Source organism: Chenopodium album, chromosome 9 (genome assembly GCF_948465745.1).
Source record: "Chenopodium album chromosome 9, dcCheAlbu1.1, whole genome shotgun sequence".
Taxonomy (NCBI): Eukaryota; Viridiplantae; Streptophyta; class Magnoliopsida; order Caryophyllales; family Amaranthaceae; genus Chenopodium; species Chenopodium album.
In genome coordinates, this window is record NC_137842.1 from 68,856,087 (window position 1) to 68,873,306 (window position 17,220).

Consider the following 17,220-nt stretch of genomic DNA (forward strand, 5'->3'; position numbering starts at 1 on the left):
TTGGTGAGGATAACAAAAGTGATTATGGTCAAAGCAAGTCAAACCTATGTCACCGTGGTACTACTCGTGTATGGGTGAGGTGAATAGGTGATCGGAGGTAAGATATTCATAAAGAGCGTACAAGATATGGGTAAATAAAAACTTCCGGTTAGGTTGGGTCAATTTCAAGTTTGTGAGAAAGTATTTTCTTTCGACTTTGTTTGATTGGTTAGTTGATCAGGTATATCTCGAGCTATTTTAATTCAAGTCAAATTAATTTTAAATAGGATCAAGTCGGTTTGTCAGATTTGTTCTTACGGAAAGTCATTGCACAATTGTATAGAAGTACTAGTTTACTACTATACGTTGTAGTTTGTTTGAAGCCACCAAGGACCTCTATTAACACAAAATCGAAAAGTACAAACTATTTTATGCATCCAAAGCATGTATATGAATAACTATTTACTTCGTAACATTTAGGTATACCATTAAAATTAAACCCAAACTTCATTACAACACATCAACAAGACAACCATAAAAGATGGTTGGAAATTATTCAGTCTTTAACAAGAGAGAGAGCTAGACAATAATCACAATATATTCTCCAGATTAGCCTAAATGTATAGTCGTATAGATGATCATCCAACAATTGGAAGCAGAAAGCAACATGTCAATAGTACCCTACCTTGAGTCGAAAGGCAGTTTGCTCATCTAATAACATATTTAAGGCATTTCGGCTTTTATTAGTTGCCTAACAAATTAAACCTTTTCTTTTCAGATCAACACATCACTTCATTTGTGATGGACCAAAGTAGCCAAAAGCAGCCAACTTCTCAGGCTCTCAGTGGAGATCTCATCATGAGGTTTAATTCATAAAGAGCTTTGAATATCATAAATAAAGCAATATAAAGCAGCAATCACAAAAAAAAAAAAAGTTGTGTAGCAGAAGTTCATAGCTTTTCATTTAATTACTATATGTTCCTTAATACTAGTAGTTTACAAATTCTAGGCCTCTTTGAAGCCAATAAACTAAAAATGCCACCAACAGTTTCAAATTCCTTCATTTTTTTTGCTAATAATTGTAAATTTGTTTGCCTTCAAATGTCTGATCAAACTGCCAGTTTCTAGGAGCCACATTATAGGAAGTCACTGATTTCCCACTGCTGGTAGTTACCTCAAATGAGAGCGATTGCCCTTTAAGATTGATATTACATTGCCAAAGTTGCCCCCAGTTTCTTGCCATCGGTATCCATCCTGTTCTCGAGCCTTTGATTTTCACTCCTGTTACTTCACCATCCAGTCCCACATTCGTGATAAGAACTTGGTAAAGGTTGGCATTTCCAGTCACTGTAAATTTCATCCCACCGTCTCTTTCACACTCCACCCTGCATCAAATTTCACCGTTTCCTTGACTCTTTCAGCAAAATCATAGTTCTTGCAACAATAAAGAGAAGATGTTTCATTTGTAAACTAAGAATGAAGTGGCATTGTAAGCTACTTTATGTTATAAAGTATAAACCAAGACTAATCAACATGGCACCTCCTAGTCTACATTGCTGCCTAATTTTGGAGTGTTTAACTGTAGCCTGTGGCTGTTTAGACAGCTTGAAACCCATCACACTAGATCGTTAAGCTAGTCTCTAGCAAATTTTGTTCGAGCTTGGTTCATAAAATCGCGTAAAAAGCCAATATTTTCAGTCTGGCTAATTTTGCCAGCTATTTAGCCTATTCTGGTTTATTGAGTTCAGCTTTTAACAAATTTGAGTCATTACAACTCTATGTTAGCCAATTATTGGCTCCGTTCAATTTTTGCCAGCTCTACAACACAATCCCAAAAACTCAAGACTAGTGCTATGAAACACAATGACTAAAAAGAACATCTAGCTAACAATCCACATTCATATTGCAAAATCAAAGGATAAGTTTTAGGGAAATCTGTTACCTCCTGTACTGAATTGGAATTAAATCAGCAGATTTGACAGCAATTTCAGTAAATGCATCTTCAGACATTTCAAAATGCTGGCGAGGAAAATTACACCAGCCACCATAATCAGAAGCTAGACCATAGTTTGGAGCACAGAAATCGGTGACGGTTACGACAACTGCAGGACTCCCAGGCAGACACCATTTAATATGATCAATACATCTGACCTCAAAACAAGCTCCACAACTACTCCCTCTGTTGAACAATATTGTGCTTAGTCCTGTCCCATATCTTCCATATGTTGCCTTGTGAAGGTCACCATACCCACATGCCCCTTCTGTTTAGGGACAAATTTGTCTCAAAATTACTACATTTCCACTAAATTTGAGTACCATTTAATGAGAAATTCATGTAAATGTAACAATATGTAAAATGTCAGAAATGTAAAAATGTGAACATGGTTGTTTAATGTTAACTATTGTTAGGTCCTTACTTCACCTGGATTTAGTTGTCACATTACTAGTTCAAATTACACTACCCACCCAAAGAAAATGTAGTGCAGATACAAAATCAAAGTTCTCATTTTTAATAAATTTTCAAATTTCCACAGTGCAAAGTATAATCTACAAAATAACAATAACAAAGAAATAAATTGTGGAAATAGGAGTAAAAAAAAGTTACCAACAATAATAGACCCATTTGCTTCTTTGATGTAAGTAGCAGTAGCAGACTCCCATTCATCATCTGGGGGCTCAAAATCATCATAACTTAAAGCAGTAAAAATGGTGGATTGCAGTAAAATTAAGCAGAAAAATGCAGATTGAAGGGTTGTGCTCATTTTTGAAGAGAAAAAACAAAAAAGTTAGTTTCTTTTCCTTTCTTTCTTAGGGATTAATGAGAGATCTTTGAGAGAGAAAGAGGGTTTCTCAAATTTGAGGAAAATGAGTCAAAAAAGTGGGGATTTTTCTGGGTTTAAAGGTTGATTAATTACTACTTCATGTAGAGTACATTTCAGAAGTAGCAGCTTTTCTGGGGGTGGCAGACACAAGGTAAGCTAAAAGTCTTTAAATTAAGTAGGAATCCGGAGAAACAATTTGGGGTTTTTTGAGGGGTTTTATACACAAACAAAAAAAAAGAAGAAACTTGAAATCTTCTTTTTAGGAGAGGGAATTTGTAGGACCAATATGTTGGAGAAAAATGTGGACTTTTGAGTGTTTGATTATTTTTGCGGAAACTACTCCACTTTGTTACACCCTGTGTATTTTGAGATGATATGATTAGTCATTACACTTATACACTAGCTTCTACTACGAGTATGCGAATTTGAGAAAAATTATACTCCGTATAGGTACATACTTGGTGTAATTTATAAGGTTGTAACCCTTTCGATTTTGTATTTGTAAGGTCATAATCCTTTCGATTTACTCTGTAGTATTCATGTTAGTATCGAGTAGCCCAAATTGTATTATTGTTTGGAGTTTGCGTGGGGCTTTGTTTCCCAAACCCTTCCTATAAGGTGGTTGGTTTTTTCACAATGATGTTACTAGTGGCCTTGTGGAGTTGTGGTAAGTTTTGTTGCATTCTTCCTTGGTACTTGGTAAATTTTGGGCAGAGACAAGTATATAAACTATTGTTCTGTCTCATTGTTGCGTAAGAATGTGTGTATCTTTTTTGCATTTTAATCATATATAGTGCAATGGTCAAGGGGAGGAGGGTTTTTCACCCATATGGTGTATAATGATGCTCTGACTAATCTTCCATAAAAATTATAAATTAAAAAAAAAAAAAAAAAAAAAAAGAAAAGAAAAAAAAAAAAGAAATAACCGATTGTAAGCTCATAGACATTTTTTTTTGTAAGCTCATAGACATTTTTTTTATGGTTCCTATCTTTGCCAATTGTTGTCAGAATATGCCTTGAATCAGTTAAGCCAACCGTCACGGTAGATTTGACTAAAATTTAACCTAACCACTATTGTGTAAATAGACTATCTTACTCATCAATAGTGAACCACGTAATATATGTGTTCTTATTTGTTGATTTTATTAATATATGTTGACTTAGGATCAAATTACATACCTTTGTCAAGGTTTTAGAGTTATTCAAGACACTCAAATTTTCAAGAAGAATAAAAAAACATGGAAGTAATTTGTATTGGCCCGCCCAAGGCATCAACAAAATTTCATTTTCCATATTCTATTGACCTTCAATAGAAAAACATACATCAATTCATGTATAGTAAGCTACAAATAACTATCCAAAGAATTTCCTGAACTAACGAACTCCTACATCTACTAATCTATACATCACAAAATGTACCAGAAAGGATGACAATTTCCTTTGCCAAATGTATTTCAGTTACAATTTCTTTATGGAACAAAACCCATGAAAACGATAATATCCTTCAGGGGAACGAGTTTGCCAATAGAGACGTCGTTGCCCTTGTTTCGAATGATGATCGAGCTATGCTCGTCGTTGCTACTATCAACATTATTGTTCTTGTGGTATTGGTTGAAGGAAGCTTGATCCAGGGTTCCTTCTTTGTAAACAAACACACTTCCGTTTTCATCCATTCTACGAAATTTCTTGTTCCGATCAAACATTGCTTGAAGCGGCATTCCCCTACGCAAAACAAATTCGAGTTAACATCCTAGACTAACAAAGTTACAAAAATTTACGTAGTTTCAAGCCCTCAACATGTATCATAGCAAGATACACATGTTTTCTAAGATACTTGTACAAAATGAGCAACAAAGACATTGAGAGCACGATGTTGCTTTTTATATGGACAAGTCAGGAAAATTGACCTTCACATTTATCAAATCTAGTGAGACCCACTTCTTTATTTAGATATGGACCATGGCTCTATCAAAGTGCATCATATTGTACATTCATACAAGATCCAAGTTTTTCAAACTACCCGAAAAGAGCATCATATTACAGAGTAATTACAAATGGAAGAGGCACTATTTAAACACATGACCTAACATAAGCGTAGCTTCATTTTATTCTACTCCGTACTAGACTAATATTTTATTTATTCAATAAAAATTGCTCAATTTGACTTTTTTACAACCTATAAATTGCATTTAAAAACATAAATATTTTCATTTTTCATACGTGATAAATTTATATAAGGCTTATGGAATATTATAACAAAAATTCATTGACACAAATTCATTTAAATTCCAAGTGATGACTTCATAATTTCTTATGAATTTAATGAAAACTCAAGATAAATTAAAAGATTTTCAAGTGATCATAAAATTGCAATGAGACAATCTTTAAAATACAAAAAAGTACCTTATTAGTAATCCAGTAAATAACACCTAAGCAACACAAAGGATATGACTAAAACCTTGCTAACATGATAAATTCATGGATTTCATGACTAATTGGCTGTTATTTGACCTTATCATTTGAGATATCACCAACATTTATGATATGATCACTCGAATATAAGTGTTTGGTTGTTTGTTAAAAAAAAGCTCTATAGTATAATTTGTGTTGACCAAGTATAATTTGTGTTGACCAAGTATAATTTGGGTGAATATAAGTGTTATTTATTTATTTATTTACCAATTATAATTTGGGTGAAAACTTAAGGACTATTCACATTTACTGAACTGATTGGAGCAGAATTGAATTGATTGAAGCTAAATTACTCATATATTTTTCTTAGGAAAAAAACAAACAAGTAAATTATCTTTTCTAATACTCCATAAATAACTACAGATAGTAAAATCCAACTCATGGCTACCTCGTCCTCATTTAATATTACGGAGTATACTTTACTCATATAATTTGAGTTTACTATATGAGTAACAATTTTTTAAAGACTATACTCCGTAAAAAGTCAAATAAGACAATTAAATAAGGAAAGAGAAAGTATATTAACTATGTATGGACCCATAAAATAACAATGTCGAAATTCCATGTTTCTTCGCAACCAAGTCAAAATTCTTAGCCCCAGAACAATCCACAGTCATGTTTTCCAAATTGTTATTCCTTCGAATAATCAAATTTTCGAATCCAATTTTAAACCCCCTTAATTTTCTCCCACAATTAAGCAAATTAATCAACTTTAATTAACAACAAAAATTAAGAAACGTGTACCAAAAACAGAGGAAAAGAGAGAGAAAAACAACCTGACATGAAAAACATCGGAGATAAATTCCATTTCAAGGTAAAAATTGACGGCGTCAATGAAAGCACGATACGTGTAAATATGTAAACCGTCAATTCTACGACGACCGTTAATTAATTGACACGGAAGTTTCGGCTTCGGTAACGGAGAATCCGGCGATAAACTCCGATAACCACTAGCGACGTACAGATACTCCTTCCAAGCGACGCCGTTCACGGCTGGTGTTTCTGGTTGGGCCGTAAAGCCCAATGTCGCCATTATGGGTTCTAATTCTTCGTGGGTCATAATTGGCTTGAATGTTCTGGTGTACCAAATTGCTAACTTCCTTGTACACTCAATCATACATGCCTCCATTTTGTTTCTCTCTACTTTTTTGTGTTTTTTTTCTCTCTCTAAGTTTTTGTTTTTATGGCGGTGGTGTATATGGCAGTTTGCAAAAATTTTGAGGAAATTGACAATTTTAATTTTTTAAAAGATTGGTTAATTTTATGGGTTTGTGTTGTTTTTGGTGTATTTATCAATTTATGATTGAAAGTTGGAATTTTTAAATTGGGTTTTTTTAGGGGGTGTTAGTTTGTTGAGAAATTGAGAATTTTAAAAGTTTGGGGGGTTTTTGGAGGTGAGAGAGGTTTAAGGAAGGATTATGATCATGAATTTTTCATTAAAAAAAAAAAAATAATTACTTGCTCACCAAGTGTTTTATTTTTTTATTTTTGCGAAATATATCAGGGGATAAAAATTGTTTGCCTATCAAAAAAAAAAAAAAATGAAAATGTGGGTGATTTTTACAAGTCTATGAAGAACTTTGTGGAATTTATACTTCTCGTATTGGTGATGATTTGTTGTATGAGCAAGTGTTTTAAGAATTATTTTAGGATATTATTGTATTCACTAATTATGGAAAGCAATTAGGGAGATCAAATCATTTAAAACTTCCTGATATCACATGAGATGTCAATAAAATCTGAATCTGCAAGTTCACATTATAGAGATGGTTTTTCGCTTCATCATCAATTAAAGTTTCAAAAACTTTTACATGCCCCCGTTTTACAATAATTTTATTGTACATCAAACATTTTTCGAAAAGTGACCCTTTTTACTTACAAAAGTGACCCTTTTTTATTATAAAAGTGACCCATATTTTCACAAAAGTGACCTTTTTTTCCATAAAAGTGACCCTTTTTTCTTATAAAAGTGACCCTTTTTTTTATACAAAAGTGACTTATATTTTTACAAAAATTTGAGATGACGATCTACAAGGAACAATAGATCGGAGTTCGGCCGGATTATTGGGAGATGCTAAGGGAGTTCGATAGTGGCGCGGCAGCTGGGAGTGGCGACAGGGTTGGTGGTTTGGCGGTGGGTGTTTTTTTCGGCGGTGGTCCGGCTGACTTCGGCGTTGACTCCATGACTTAGAGTTGATGAAGTTACATGCCCAGCCCGATTTACACTAATTTAGTGTAAACCGGATGTTATTAAATATTTGTGTTAAAGTTTACTAGCAATCATCTCCTATGAAAGGCATATTTCATCCCAATTATTACCAAATAATACTCTGTATGATATAAGCCGATGAACACGTTATAGAACACACCATAAGTATTTGAATCACATACGCACACAAGTTTGTATTTGCATGCGTTATAACTTATAAGTACTTCTAAATATACAGCACAAGTCAAGTTTAGTTGAATTTATTTTACAAGTGGTTATTTATGAGCAAAAAAAAAATACACTACTAAATATCCAATGGTCAAAACCTCATCATGTTTCTTAAAGCTAGTTACATTTGTTGTTTGCATACATGTCAAAGAAGGATTATAATTTATAAAGGGTACACATGAAATACTCCTACCGCAATTCCTTTTATTTGTTCTATTCATATTAGTTACTTTTGATATTTTGTCCCCACTAATCTCCCTATTATTTCATGTCAAAAAAACATACTAATATTTTCCAACTTACGGGTCCGTTCTCTTACGTTGAAATTCAGTTCAGTTCAATTCAGCTTAGTTCTGTTCAGTTCAGCTCAGTTCAGTTCAGTTCAGCTCAGTTCAGCGCAAATTCTATGCTACTCTTGGAGTACTATGGTGCATGGTACTCCAAGTTTATTAAATTTATGTTATTTTAATATGAATTTATTGTTATTTCAATATATATATATATATATATATATATATATATATATATATATATATATATATATATATATATATATATATATATATATATATATATATATATATATATATATATATGTTATTCTAATATAAGTATATGTTATTTTATTTTTGCATTTTTTTTTTAAACATTGATCTTTTTGCGTACTCTAGATTTATAAAATTCATGTTATTTTGATGTGAAGCTCTTATTATTTCAATTTATATATACATTATTTTTTTTAAATAAGTACATGTTATTTTAATAAATGCATGTTGTTTTTATATATACATGATGTTAAAGTAAATAAGTGAATAACATATTATTTTAGCAAAATCACACAAGGTTTTATGCAAAATAACATAAGACTTAGGCAAAATAACTCAAGTATATTGGGTATGGAGTAGTGGAGTACCGTGATCCAGGAGTATCTAATACTAAGTTCAGTTCCTAATTTCCTTCTCTTATATAATATTCATTTCAGTTCAGTTCAGTTCAGCCCCTAATTTCCTTCTCTTATAAAATAATCAGTTCAGTTCAGTTCAGTCAAGCCCTGTTCTCCATCTTCACCTTAATTTTGTTGAATTGAAATTATTTTTACTGAACTGAAATTATTTTTGCTGAACTTAAATTATTTTTTACTGAACTTAAATTAATTTTACTGAACTTAAATTATTTTTGCTGAACTTAAATTATTTTTACTGATTTTCTATTATAATTCTTCTTTAAGGAAACTGAATTTTACTGAATTAAACTTATTTTTACTGAACTGAACTTATTTATACTGAACTAAAATTATTTTTACTTAATATATTGTTTTTTAAAGGTGAATAGAACAGGGCCTAAATGAGAACAAGCCCTACATATATACACCGTACTAACACTTGAAAATATGAAGTGTTTTAACAGATGAATATAAGAGGACATACCAATAGAAGAGTATAAAATGAGTAATTGTAACCTCGCACGGGTAGTCAATACGTAAAAGCATAACCAACTCAAATCAAAGGAAAAGAAAGGACAACGGGTCTTGGGGTTGTTTTCTTCTTTTTTTTTTTTTTTTTTTTTTTTTTTTTTTTTTTATCGGTAAACTACGGGGAGGGGCCCCATCCTATCTCAGGAGTGAGGTTGTGAGGAGTCGAACCCCCATCACATGGGGGGGAGATGGAGGGACCAACCATCCCTCCATCCCCTCACTCCTCGGGTCTTGGGGTTGTTGTGCTAAGAGACTCGGATGGGCATATTTTTGTGTGTGCAGCAAAGAGGACACAGGCAGTTTCCCATGAGCATGCTAAGGCTCTTGCAGTGAGGCATGTATTACAGGTTGCAAAGAGGTTGGGTACTAGAATGTGGCAGTAAATAGTGATGCATCGACTGTGGTGACTGCAACCAAAGCAACATACAATGATACAACAATAGTTTTTCTCCCATTTTTTTTTGTCTATGATGATGTGAAGTTAAATAGCTTATCTTTTGTTATTCTCTCTATTAATCATGTTAAATGGGCTTGTATCACCCATTTTTTTTGTCTATGATGATGTGAAGTTAAATAACTTATCTTTTTTATTATTCTCTTTATTAATCATGTTAAATGGGCTTGTATCACCATAGCTCACTCGGTGACAAAGTGTGAGGTAGTAACTAGTAAGTAGTAACTCGCTATATGTTTGTATTTGGTATTGTCCCTCAACGTAATTTAACTTTGGTGATTTTTTTTTTTGACGGGAACTTTGGTGAAAATTGATTTAGCCTAATAAAGTACCCGAGCTACTCGTAGTTTTTTTTTTTTTTTTTGTTTTTTCTTTTTAATATTCGAAAAGGGATATCAAAACATAGAGGCTGTGCAGCGCAAGACTGCAAGTGCAACTATAGTTTTGGGCCATACTTGCGGAAAAGCTGAACTCTGAAGCTGATTGTGTTAATTGATTGTATTAACTGATTTGACTAACTTATTTTATTAGCTCATTGTAGAAAAGTGTTTGGTAAATAACTAATTGTTTAAAATTGATTGATTATGTGAAATGACCAATAAGCTAATTGTGGGGTAGGTAGTTCAAATAAGATTTTTAATTAAATGGGGGTATAACTGTCATTTCACCGTAAAAATTGAATAAGCTAATTGAAAAAGAGCTTATTTAATGCGTCCGTATTAAATAAGCTAATATTAATCACATAAGGGCGGTGTTTGGTGAATAGCTTAAAATTGAAAGCCGGAGCTGATTATGTTAGCTGATTTTGACTAGTTGATTGTATTAACTGATTTGACTAACTTATTTTATTAGCTGGTTGTATAAAGTTGTTTGGTAAATAGCTAATAACTTAAAGTTGATTGAGTATGTGAAATGACCAATAAGCTAATTGTGGTGTAGGTAGTTTAGTTATGATTTAGAATTAAATGAGGGTATAAATGTCATTTCATCATAAATTAATGAATAAGCTAATTGTATGAGCTTTTTCAAAAAGAGCTTATTTAGTGGAATAAGCTCTTCAAATAAGCTTCCCAACAGAAACATTAAATTAGCTTATTTAATAGTCAATAAGCTAATATTGGTCAAATAAACTAATTTTACTCAAATAAGCTGTTTACTGTTTACCAAACACAACCAATCTAATTTTGTTCAAACAAGCTAGTTACCAAACACCGCGTTGGTAATACTACCGTGGCCATAGATCCATAGTTATTGTTCACTGATATGAGTGGTATCCCCTGCCCTACTATCTGAAGAGTTAAGCAAGTTCACTCAAAACTCCATAAAAATGGAATCAAGAACAAAACCCATCTTCATCCTCTTATCAATTCTCTATTTTCTCTCTCTTCTTTTCATCTCAATCACAGCAACCCAAAACCCATCTTCATCAATCATTTCCAGATTCCAAGAATACCTTCGAATTAACACTGCCCAACCAAACCCCAATTACTATGAAGCTGCTGATTTTATTCTTTCTCAAGCTAAATCATTATCCCTTGAATCTCAGACTATTGAATTTGTCAAAAATAAACCATTAATTTTGCTCAAATGGCCTGGAAAAAACCCCAATTTGCCCTCAGTTATCCTTAATTCTCACACTGATGTTGTTCCGGTTGAATCCCAGAAATGGACTTATGACCCTTTTGGTGCTCATATCGATTCTCAGGGCAATATTTATGCCAGAGGTTCTCAGGTAACTATTTCAATCTAATTTTTAGAAAATTATTATTTTTTTTCAAATGAAGAAAAACTAAATACAAAGTAGTAATATTATTGGGTATTTTGTGGAGGTGAACTTTGAATATTCATACTTTATACTCCGCAGTGATTATGTTGTTTTCAATTTTGGACTCTATGCTTTCCTTGCTGGCATGATTTTAATACTACCTTTGTCCGGGTTTAGTTGTCACATTACTAGTTCAAATTATACTATCGACATGATTATTGATTCTTGTTGGAAGAAGTATAATGGCTTGAAATTGAGGGCGGTGGAGTTGATCATTAAGAAGGGATTGTGTATTTGAAAAAGGAAGAGGTGGGTAGTAGAGAAAATACTGTATTTTGCAATGAAAACCTGTTTTATTGTAATAGAATTGAACTTTGCCAAGTCCAAGATGATGTATCTTGTTTTTTTAGTCATTCTTTAATGGGAATTTGACTGTGATGAAATACTTGGAAGCCTAATAGTTAATTTTTGTGAAGTCAAAATTTTTTGTCTATTGATAACTGTATGTAGAATTTGTTGTAAGGTAACAATAAGCTGCTGCATATCTGTATAACTGTATTGGTCAGTTGAATACCGCCTCTTTAAGTCTTTATAATCATAGGGTAAAGCAGTGTACATGTCACTCCTTAAACTTGGGTGCATAGGTATGGTTGTTGTATACTCTGTAGATGGCTGATTATCTTGTGTGGGACTTTTATTGGTTGTGTAGGATATGAAATGTGTGGGTTTACAGTACTTGGAAGCTATTCGGAAGCTGAAGGATTCTGGGTTTGAGCCCACTCGTACCATTTATTTGACCTTTGTGCCGGATGAAGAGATTGGAGGGCATGATGGGGTGGAAAAGTTGGCTGAGTCTGATTTATATAAAAAAATGAATGTGGCCTTTGTTCTGGATGAGGGACTTGCATCACCAGGAGAGAAGTACCGGGCATTTTATGCAGAGAGATCACCGATGTGGACAGTGATCAAGGCTACAGGAGCTCCTGGACATGGCGCTAAGTTGTATGATAATACAGCAATGGAGAATTTGCTAAAGAGTATTGAGATCATAAGAAGATATCGAGCGTCACAATTTGATATGGTAAAGGCTGGCTTGAAAGCTGAAGGAGAAGTGGTTTCGGTGAATATGGCGTTTCTGAAAGCTGGCACTCGAACTCCAACTGTAAGTCTCTGCCCTGATTTTCTCTAGGCTTTATGTACTGTAGTCAGTAGTAGAAGCAGCTTCCATGTTGAACATTTCGTTCTGCTCTCGAGTCCTGTTGTCCTCTTATCTTCTTTCTTTTTTCTTCATTTCTTAAAGCTTTGGATTGAGCAAAGGAACGTGTAGTAGAAACTATTAGTGCCAATCTAGGAAAATCTTAAAATTAGACATAAAGTTACATAATCTGTTTGAAAACAAATAGGTGACTTTCTCCACCGTGCTGGAATCAGGCCTGTTAGCTCGTAGGGAGACTTTCAGTTATGTACCAATTGTACACAGCAAAGGTTGCCTTTTCATCCCAATTATCAATTTGCTCGATGAAGCATCCCTGTTCCAGGGCCTGGTTTCTGGTGAAGGTCAGGGAGATGGGACTGATAATGGTTAATTATCAATATAGTACTTGATAGTAGGATGAGTGATGAGATGTCTTATGCCTTAGTTTAAGTTCTAACATGGAGATTTTCTTTCTTTCAGGGTTTTGTCATGAACTTGCAACCTTCTGAAGCTGAAGCTGGTTTTGATATTCGGGTTCCTCCAACAGCTGATCAAGAAGCCCTTTTAAGGCGTATCGCTGAGGAGTGGGCTCCTGCTTCACGGAACATGACATTTGAGGTTAAAGTTTCTTGTCTGAAGGACTTTTCTATCAGTTTACGTGATAATCATTTAATTTCCAACCTAGTGCCCCTTCCCCTCCCAATTTATTGAAGAATTATATGTGATGTTTGTATTTCATGTTTAATAGTTTGACAAAATCTCATTAATCTTCCTAACATTTTGATAGCTAGTCACATAGATAGCCATGAGTCATGAGCTATGATTAATAAATGCCTGCGGGGATGGCGACTCTAGATTCTTTCTCTACGCAGTCTTTATCTAAGGAAGTTGGAGGGAAAATGGTTTTTTTTTTTTATGATTGCCAATGCTTGTTCTAGTTTATCCATCCTTTTGGTTCTTAGACTGCTTACACTCAACAATCATAGCATGGGAAGAGATCAAAATTCAATATTTGTCCTCTAGATTATTCTTCCTAGATTTCAAACTCCCCTGAATGTAGTGTATTAAGGACATACAAATGGAAAAAGTCCCACTTCTCAACAATTCCAGATTTAGACTCCATTGAGGTTGTGTTTGGATATACTCAATTCATTTCAAATGAAAGATTTCAATTTCAGAATTTGAATTCTTAGAATTCAATTCCAAAATATTTGTTTGGGAAATAGTAGAATTTTAATTCCTGGATTTCAAATTCCATCTGATGTATGAAGAAGAACAGATTTTCTACAGATATGCAGAGTAATTAGACGTTGAAAAAAGTAAATTTATGATTAGTGCATAATTTAATTTTTTATTGAAAGGACAAACAAATTTTTTTTTTTTTTAAAAAAAAATAACAAACAAAATTGACTAATTTATAATTGTACTAACTATCAATTTAAAGTTTAGGAACATTTTTTTTAGCGTCAATTTCTTCCAAAACAAAAATCAATTTTATGCTATTTTTTTTTTTTTTTTTTTAACGAAAAATTCTATGCTATTTTATTTGGTGTTCTCTGTTTTATTATTTAAATTGCAGTTTGATTGATTTATGTGAATCCAAAATCAAAGCTTCTACTATAGATTATAAACCCTAATTTTTTCCCCCAATTTTATTCTTAGAATGAAAATCATGAATTTACCTTCCAAATCAATGAAGTAGCAACTTAATTTAGATGAAATTAAACCTTTATAAACTTGAATCTTGCTTTAATCAAACAAAACAATCTTGTAAACAACAAAATTTGTGTCAAGATTGTTCAAATAATGATGTATTTTGGGCGGACAACAGCGGCGATGGCGGCTCTGCTACAATGGTTGTGACGGCGGAGGTGGCTTAGACGGTGTTGCAATGGCGTTTAAACGACGATGGTTGAAGTATTTAAACAACGGTGCCATGGTGGAGAAGAGAGAATCGTGGTAGAAGAGTACTGTGATAGTTGAACCCTTGAGGGTAGTGGTGGTGAGAAAAACAAGAATTTGAAATTACGTCAATTGTATTAGAATTTCAAATTCTTAAAGCTACCCTTATGTTTGTAAGGGCTTGGATTTGGGCTAAATACAATTTCAAATTCTTGAGTTATCCAAACAACCTATTTAGCCCAATTCTAAGATTTCAAATGAAATCCTTAAATCCAAACAGACCATGAGAGTAAATCAAATGACTGAATTAGATTTCCTAAGTTGCCAAACTTATACAGTAGAAAGTGTAGATGCTACAGTTGTATTAGGGTTGTCTGGCTAAGCGTAGATTCGACAATTGAAGTAGATTTGAATCACTACTGTGAATCTGACTAATGAATATGCTGTTATTAATTGACTGTACCAAACTTAATAATAATTTCCAAAATGCTGTTCCTATCAGCATTTCTATGGCTTAGACTGTGATTTCAAGGTGCAGAGACAAATTTGCTTAATGTTTGTTAAGTTACAATATATTTTCTGATGGAAAAGGTACTCAAAAGTTTGACTTGCTTCTTCCTCAAACAATTATATCATGCTCAGCCTACAATTATGTACTTTTATTTCGCTTTATGGTATTTTACATGCTTAAAATTTTATGTAGTAGTACTTGTTAATTACGAAGTATATGGCTACTTGCAGAACATTTTCTACAGAATCTACTGCTGTTATCTGCTAGCTGAATAAAGTAATGCCATGTGCTGCAATCTGTGTTTATATTACTGATGATGTCTATTATCATTTTCTCTTTACCAAACAAGGCCAAGGATATGGAAGGTGAAATAGTGTAATTCTCTGTTTTTATCTTCATCATGCCAGTTGACTAATATAAGTGTAGTATGGGCAGTTTAAGCAGAAGCAATCTGTGCTTGACAACTTCGGTAACCCAGCTGTCACTGCTTCTGACAATTCGAACCCCTGGTGGGCCCTTTTAGAAGAGGCTGTTCGCAGTGCTGGTGGAGAACTTGAAAAGCCAGAAATTTTCCCTGCTTCTACAGATTGTCGTTACTTTAGGCGACAAGGTCTACCTGCTATAGGTTTCTCTCCTATGGCAAATACTCCAATTCTACTGCATGACCACAACGAGGTACAGAATATTCTTGCCTTGATTCTTATTCTCTTTTTTATACTGCATGGACCTAATCTACTTTTGTCTAGTTGTACGTAAATTCAGTTTCTGAGACTGTTGATAAGAAATCCATGCCTGGGCTCAATTCCCTGATCATATAATCATATTGAGAACCCAATTTTATTGTTGTTATGAACTAATCATCCTTGGTCTTAAATCCTGAAACATTAAAGATCTGGCTTCCCCTCTTTAAATTCTCTTATAATCTTATTATGGGCGCGGTCTGTTTGACATCTGTATGTATTTGAGCGGGAAGGGTGACAAACTGTCTCCATCTCATAATCTGGTACTCTGGTATGTAGGGGGTTAGTGCTGGAGGGGCTTCTATACTCAAAAGAATTAGATCCAACTGCCACCACACACTCTCTACATAACTCAATCAGGAAGGAAAATGGTCACTGTATTTGAAGTTTTGAACCCGGCTGTGGCCGGGATGGTATTAATCTTACCAACTTATAGTATTCTCATTGATGGAATATACTTCATTATCTCTTTTTGTTGAAGGTCATGTGAGCAGTAAACCAGTGGGTGGGTTTATAGGATTCACTTGTGCTGATACAATACAAATACAAGAGGGAGTTGATTTTTACACTCCAAAATTGATTTTTACTCCCTCACACACACACACAAATATGGGAAATCATATCCTACAAGAGGAGTATACAGACATGGGTTCTAGCGTATCCACTAGTTTAGGAATAATGAATTACACCTTATAGTAAAATGTAAGATGACATATTTCTGGTGCACCCAGTAGATATCAGACACTAGAAAAACAGTTAAGTTTTAACATTTCGAACGTTCTCAATGTGCTAGGCTGCTAGCATAAAAACTCACCAATTCTTGCCTTTCTTTCAATCTGTTGGGTTCTGTTTTGGAAACCAAATCTGGCTTATCAGTTGCTTTTAGCAGTCATTAATCCTACTAACTTCTACAGAGTATGTCTTATGGTCTCCTTAACAAGCAAAAGGATTACTCGATATTTCTGACACATTTTCCTTGTTGCAGTTTTTAAATCAAGCAGAGTATCTAAAAGGAGTTGACATATATGTGTCTATCATCAAAGCTTATGCATCTTATGCTGAGCATGCTGAAGCTAAAGGTTCCAACTCCAAAGATGAATTATGAGAGGTATTTTCTTTAAGTAGACCCAAGACTCTGCATCACAATTCTTTGGAGGATTGCACTCTTCCAATTTCAAGTACTTCCTATTACATAGCATGTCAGAATTGATCTGTTGCAGAAACAGTCAGGTGTTTTGTTTGCCTGGTGACAACTTCAATTGATTCTGCTTCATCTGTGTAAATTTGGAACTTCCATACTTCATTTTTTAGGTTTCACAAACTTACCGGTTTATTGATGTTATTAGCACGGCCAATGTGCAGAAATGAACTCACTGACAGCTGTGTATAAAGTTTTCTCCTTTCCATATGACTGATATCCATTTTGAAATAACAAATACTCTCCCTTTAGCCATTTCGAAATGATGATT

General features: G+C 33.7%; 2 protein-coding genes across 3 annotated transcripts; one reads left to right on the top strand and one right to left on the bottom strand.

Annotated features, from left to right (window-relative positions):
• Positions 1–764: 764 nt before the first annotated feature.
• On the bottom strand, positions 765–2,995 carry LOC145560347 (expansin-A20-like). The gene is made up of 3 exons (XM_081621601.1): positions 2,585–2,995; positions 1,922–2,240; positions 765–1,364 (listed from the first exon to the last, which is right to left on the bottom strand). The coding sequence occupies exons 1-3, from the start codon at positions 2,739–2,741 to the stop codon at positions 1,052–1,054; spliced, it is 789 nt and encodes a 262-aa protein (XP_081477727.1). The 5' UTR covers positions 2,742–2,995; the 3' UTR covers positions 765–1,051.
• A 7,888-nt stretch (positions 2,996–10,883) lies between these two features.
• On the top strand, positions 10,884–17,204 carry LOC145558987 (uncharacterized). 2 transcript variants are annotated; one of them, XM_081620369.1, is made up of 5 exons: positions 10,884–11,370; positions 12,113–12,565; positions 13,079–13,216; positions 15,438–15,686; positions 16,737–17,204. In XM_081620369.1, the coding sequence occupies exons 1-5, from the start codon at positions 10,966–10,968 to the stop codon at positions 16,854–16,856; spliced, it is 1,365 nt and encodes a 454-aa protein (XP_081476495.1). In that variant the 5' UTR covers positions 10,884–10,965; the 3' UTR covers positions 16,857–17,204. The 2 variants fall into 2 exon arrangements, with proteins under 2 accessions (XP_081476495.1, XP_081476496.1); XM_081620370.1 differs by having other exon boundaries at positions 15,447–15,686.
• Positions 17,205–17,220: the final 16 nt, after the last annotated feature.

Excerpts from the sequence above, each read along its gene's own strand:
- LOC145558987 (XM_081620369.1), top strand. The coding sequence starts at position 10,966 with ATGGAATCAAGAACAAAACCCATCTTCATCCTCTTATCAATTCTCTAT. Across the intron at positions 12,566-13,078 it reads CTGGCACTCGAACTCCAACT|GGTTTTGTCATGAACTTGCA; the intron begins GTAAGTCTCTGC and ends TCTTTCTTTCAG. Across the intron at positions 15,687-16,736 it reads TACTGCATGACCACAACGAG|TTTTTAAATCAAGCAGAGTA; the intron begins GTACAGAATATT and ends TCCTTGTTGCAG.
- LOC145560347 (XM_081621601.1), bottom strand. The coding sequence starts at position 2,741 with ATGAGCACAACCCTTCAATCTGCATTTTTCTGCTTAATTTTACTGCAA. Across the intron at positions 2,241-2,584 it reads AAATGGGTCTATTATTGTTG|AAGGGGCATGTGGGTATGGT; the intron begins GTAACTTTTTTT and ends GTCCCTAAACAG. Across the intron at positions 1,365-1,921 it reads ATTCCAATTCAGTACAGGAG|GGTGGAGTGTGAAAGAGACG; the intron begins GTAACAGATTTC and ends AATTTGATGCAG.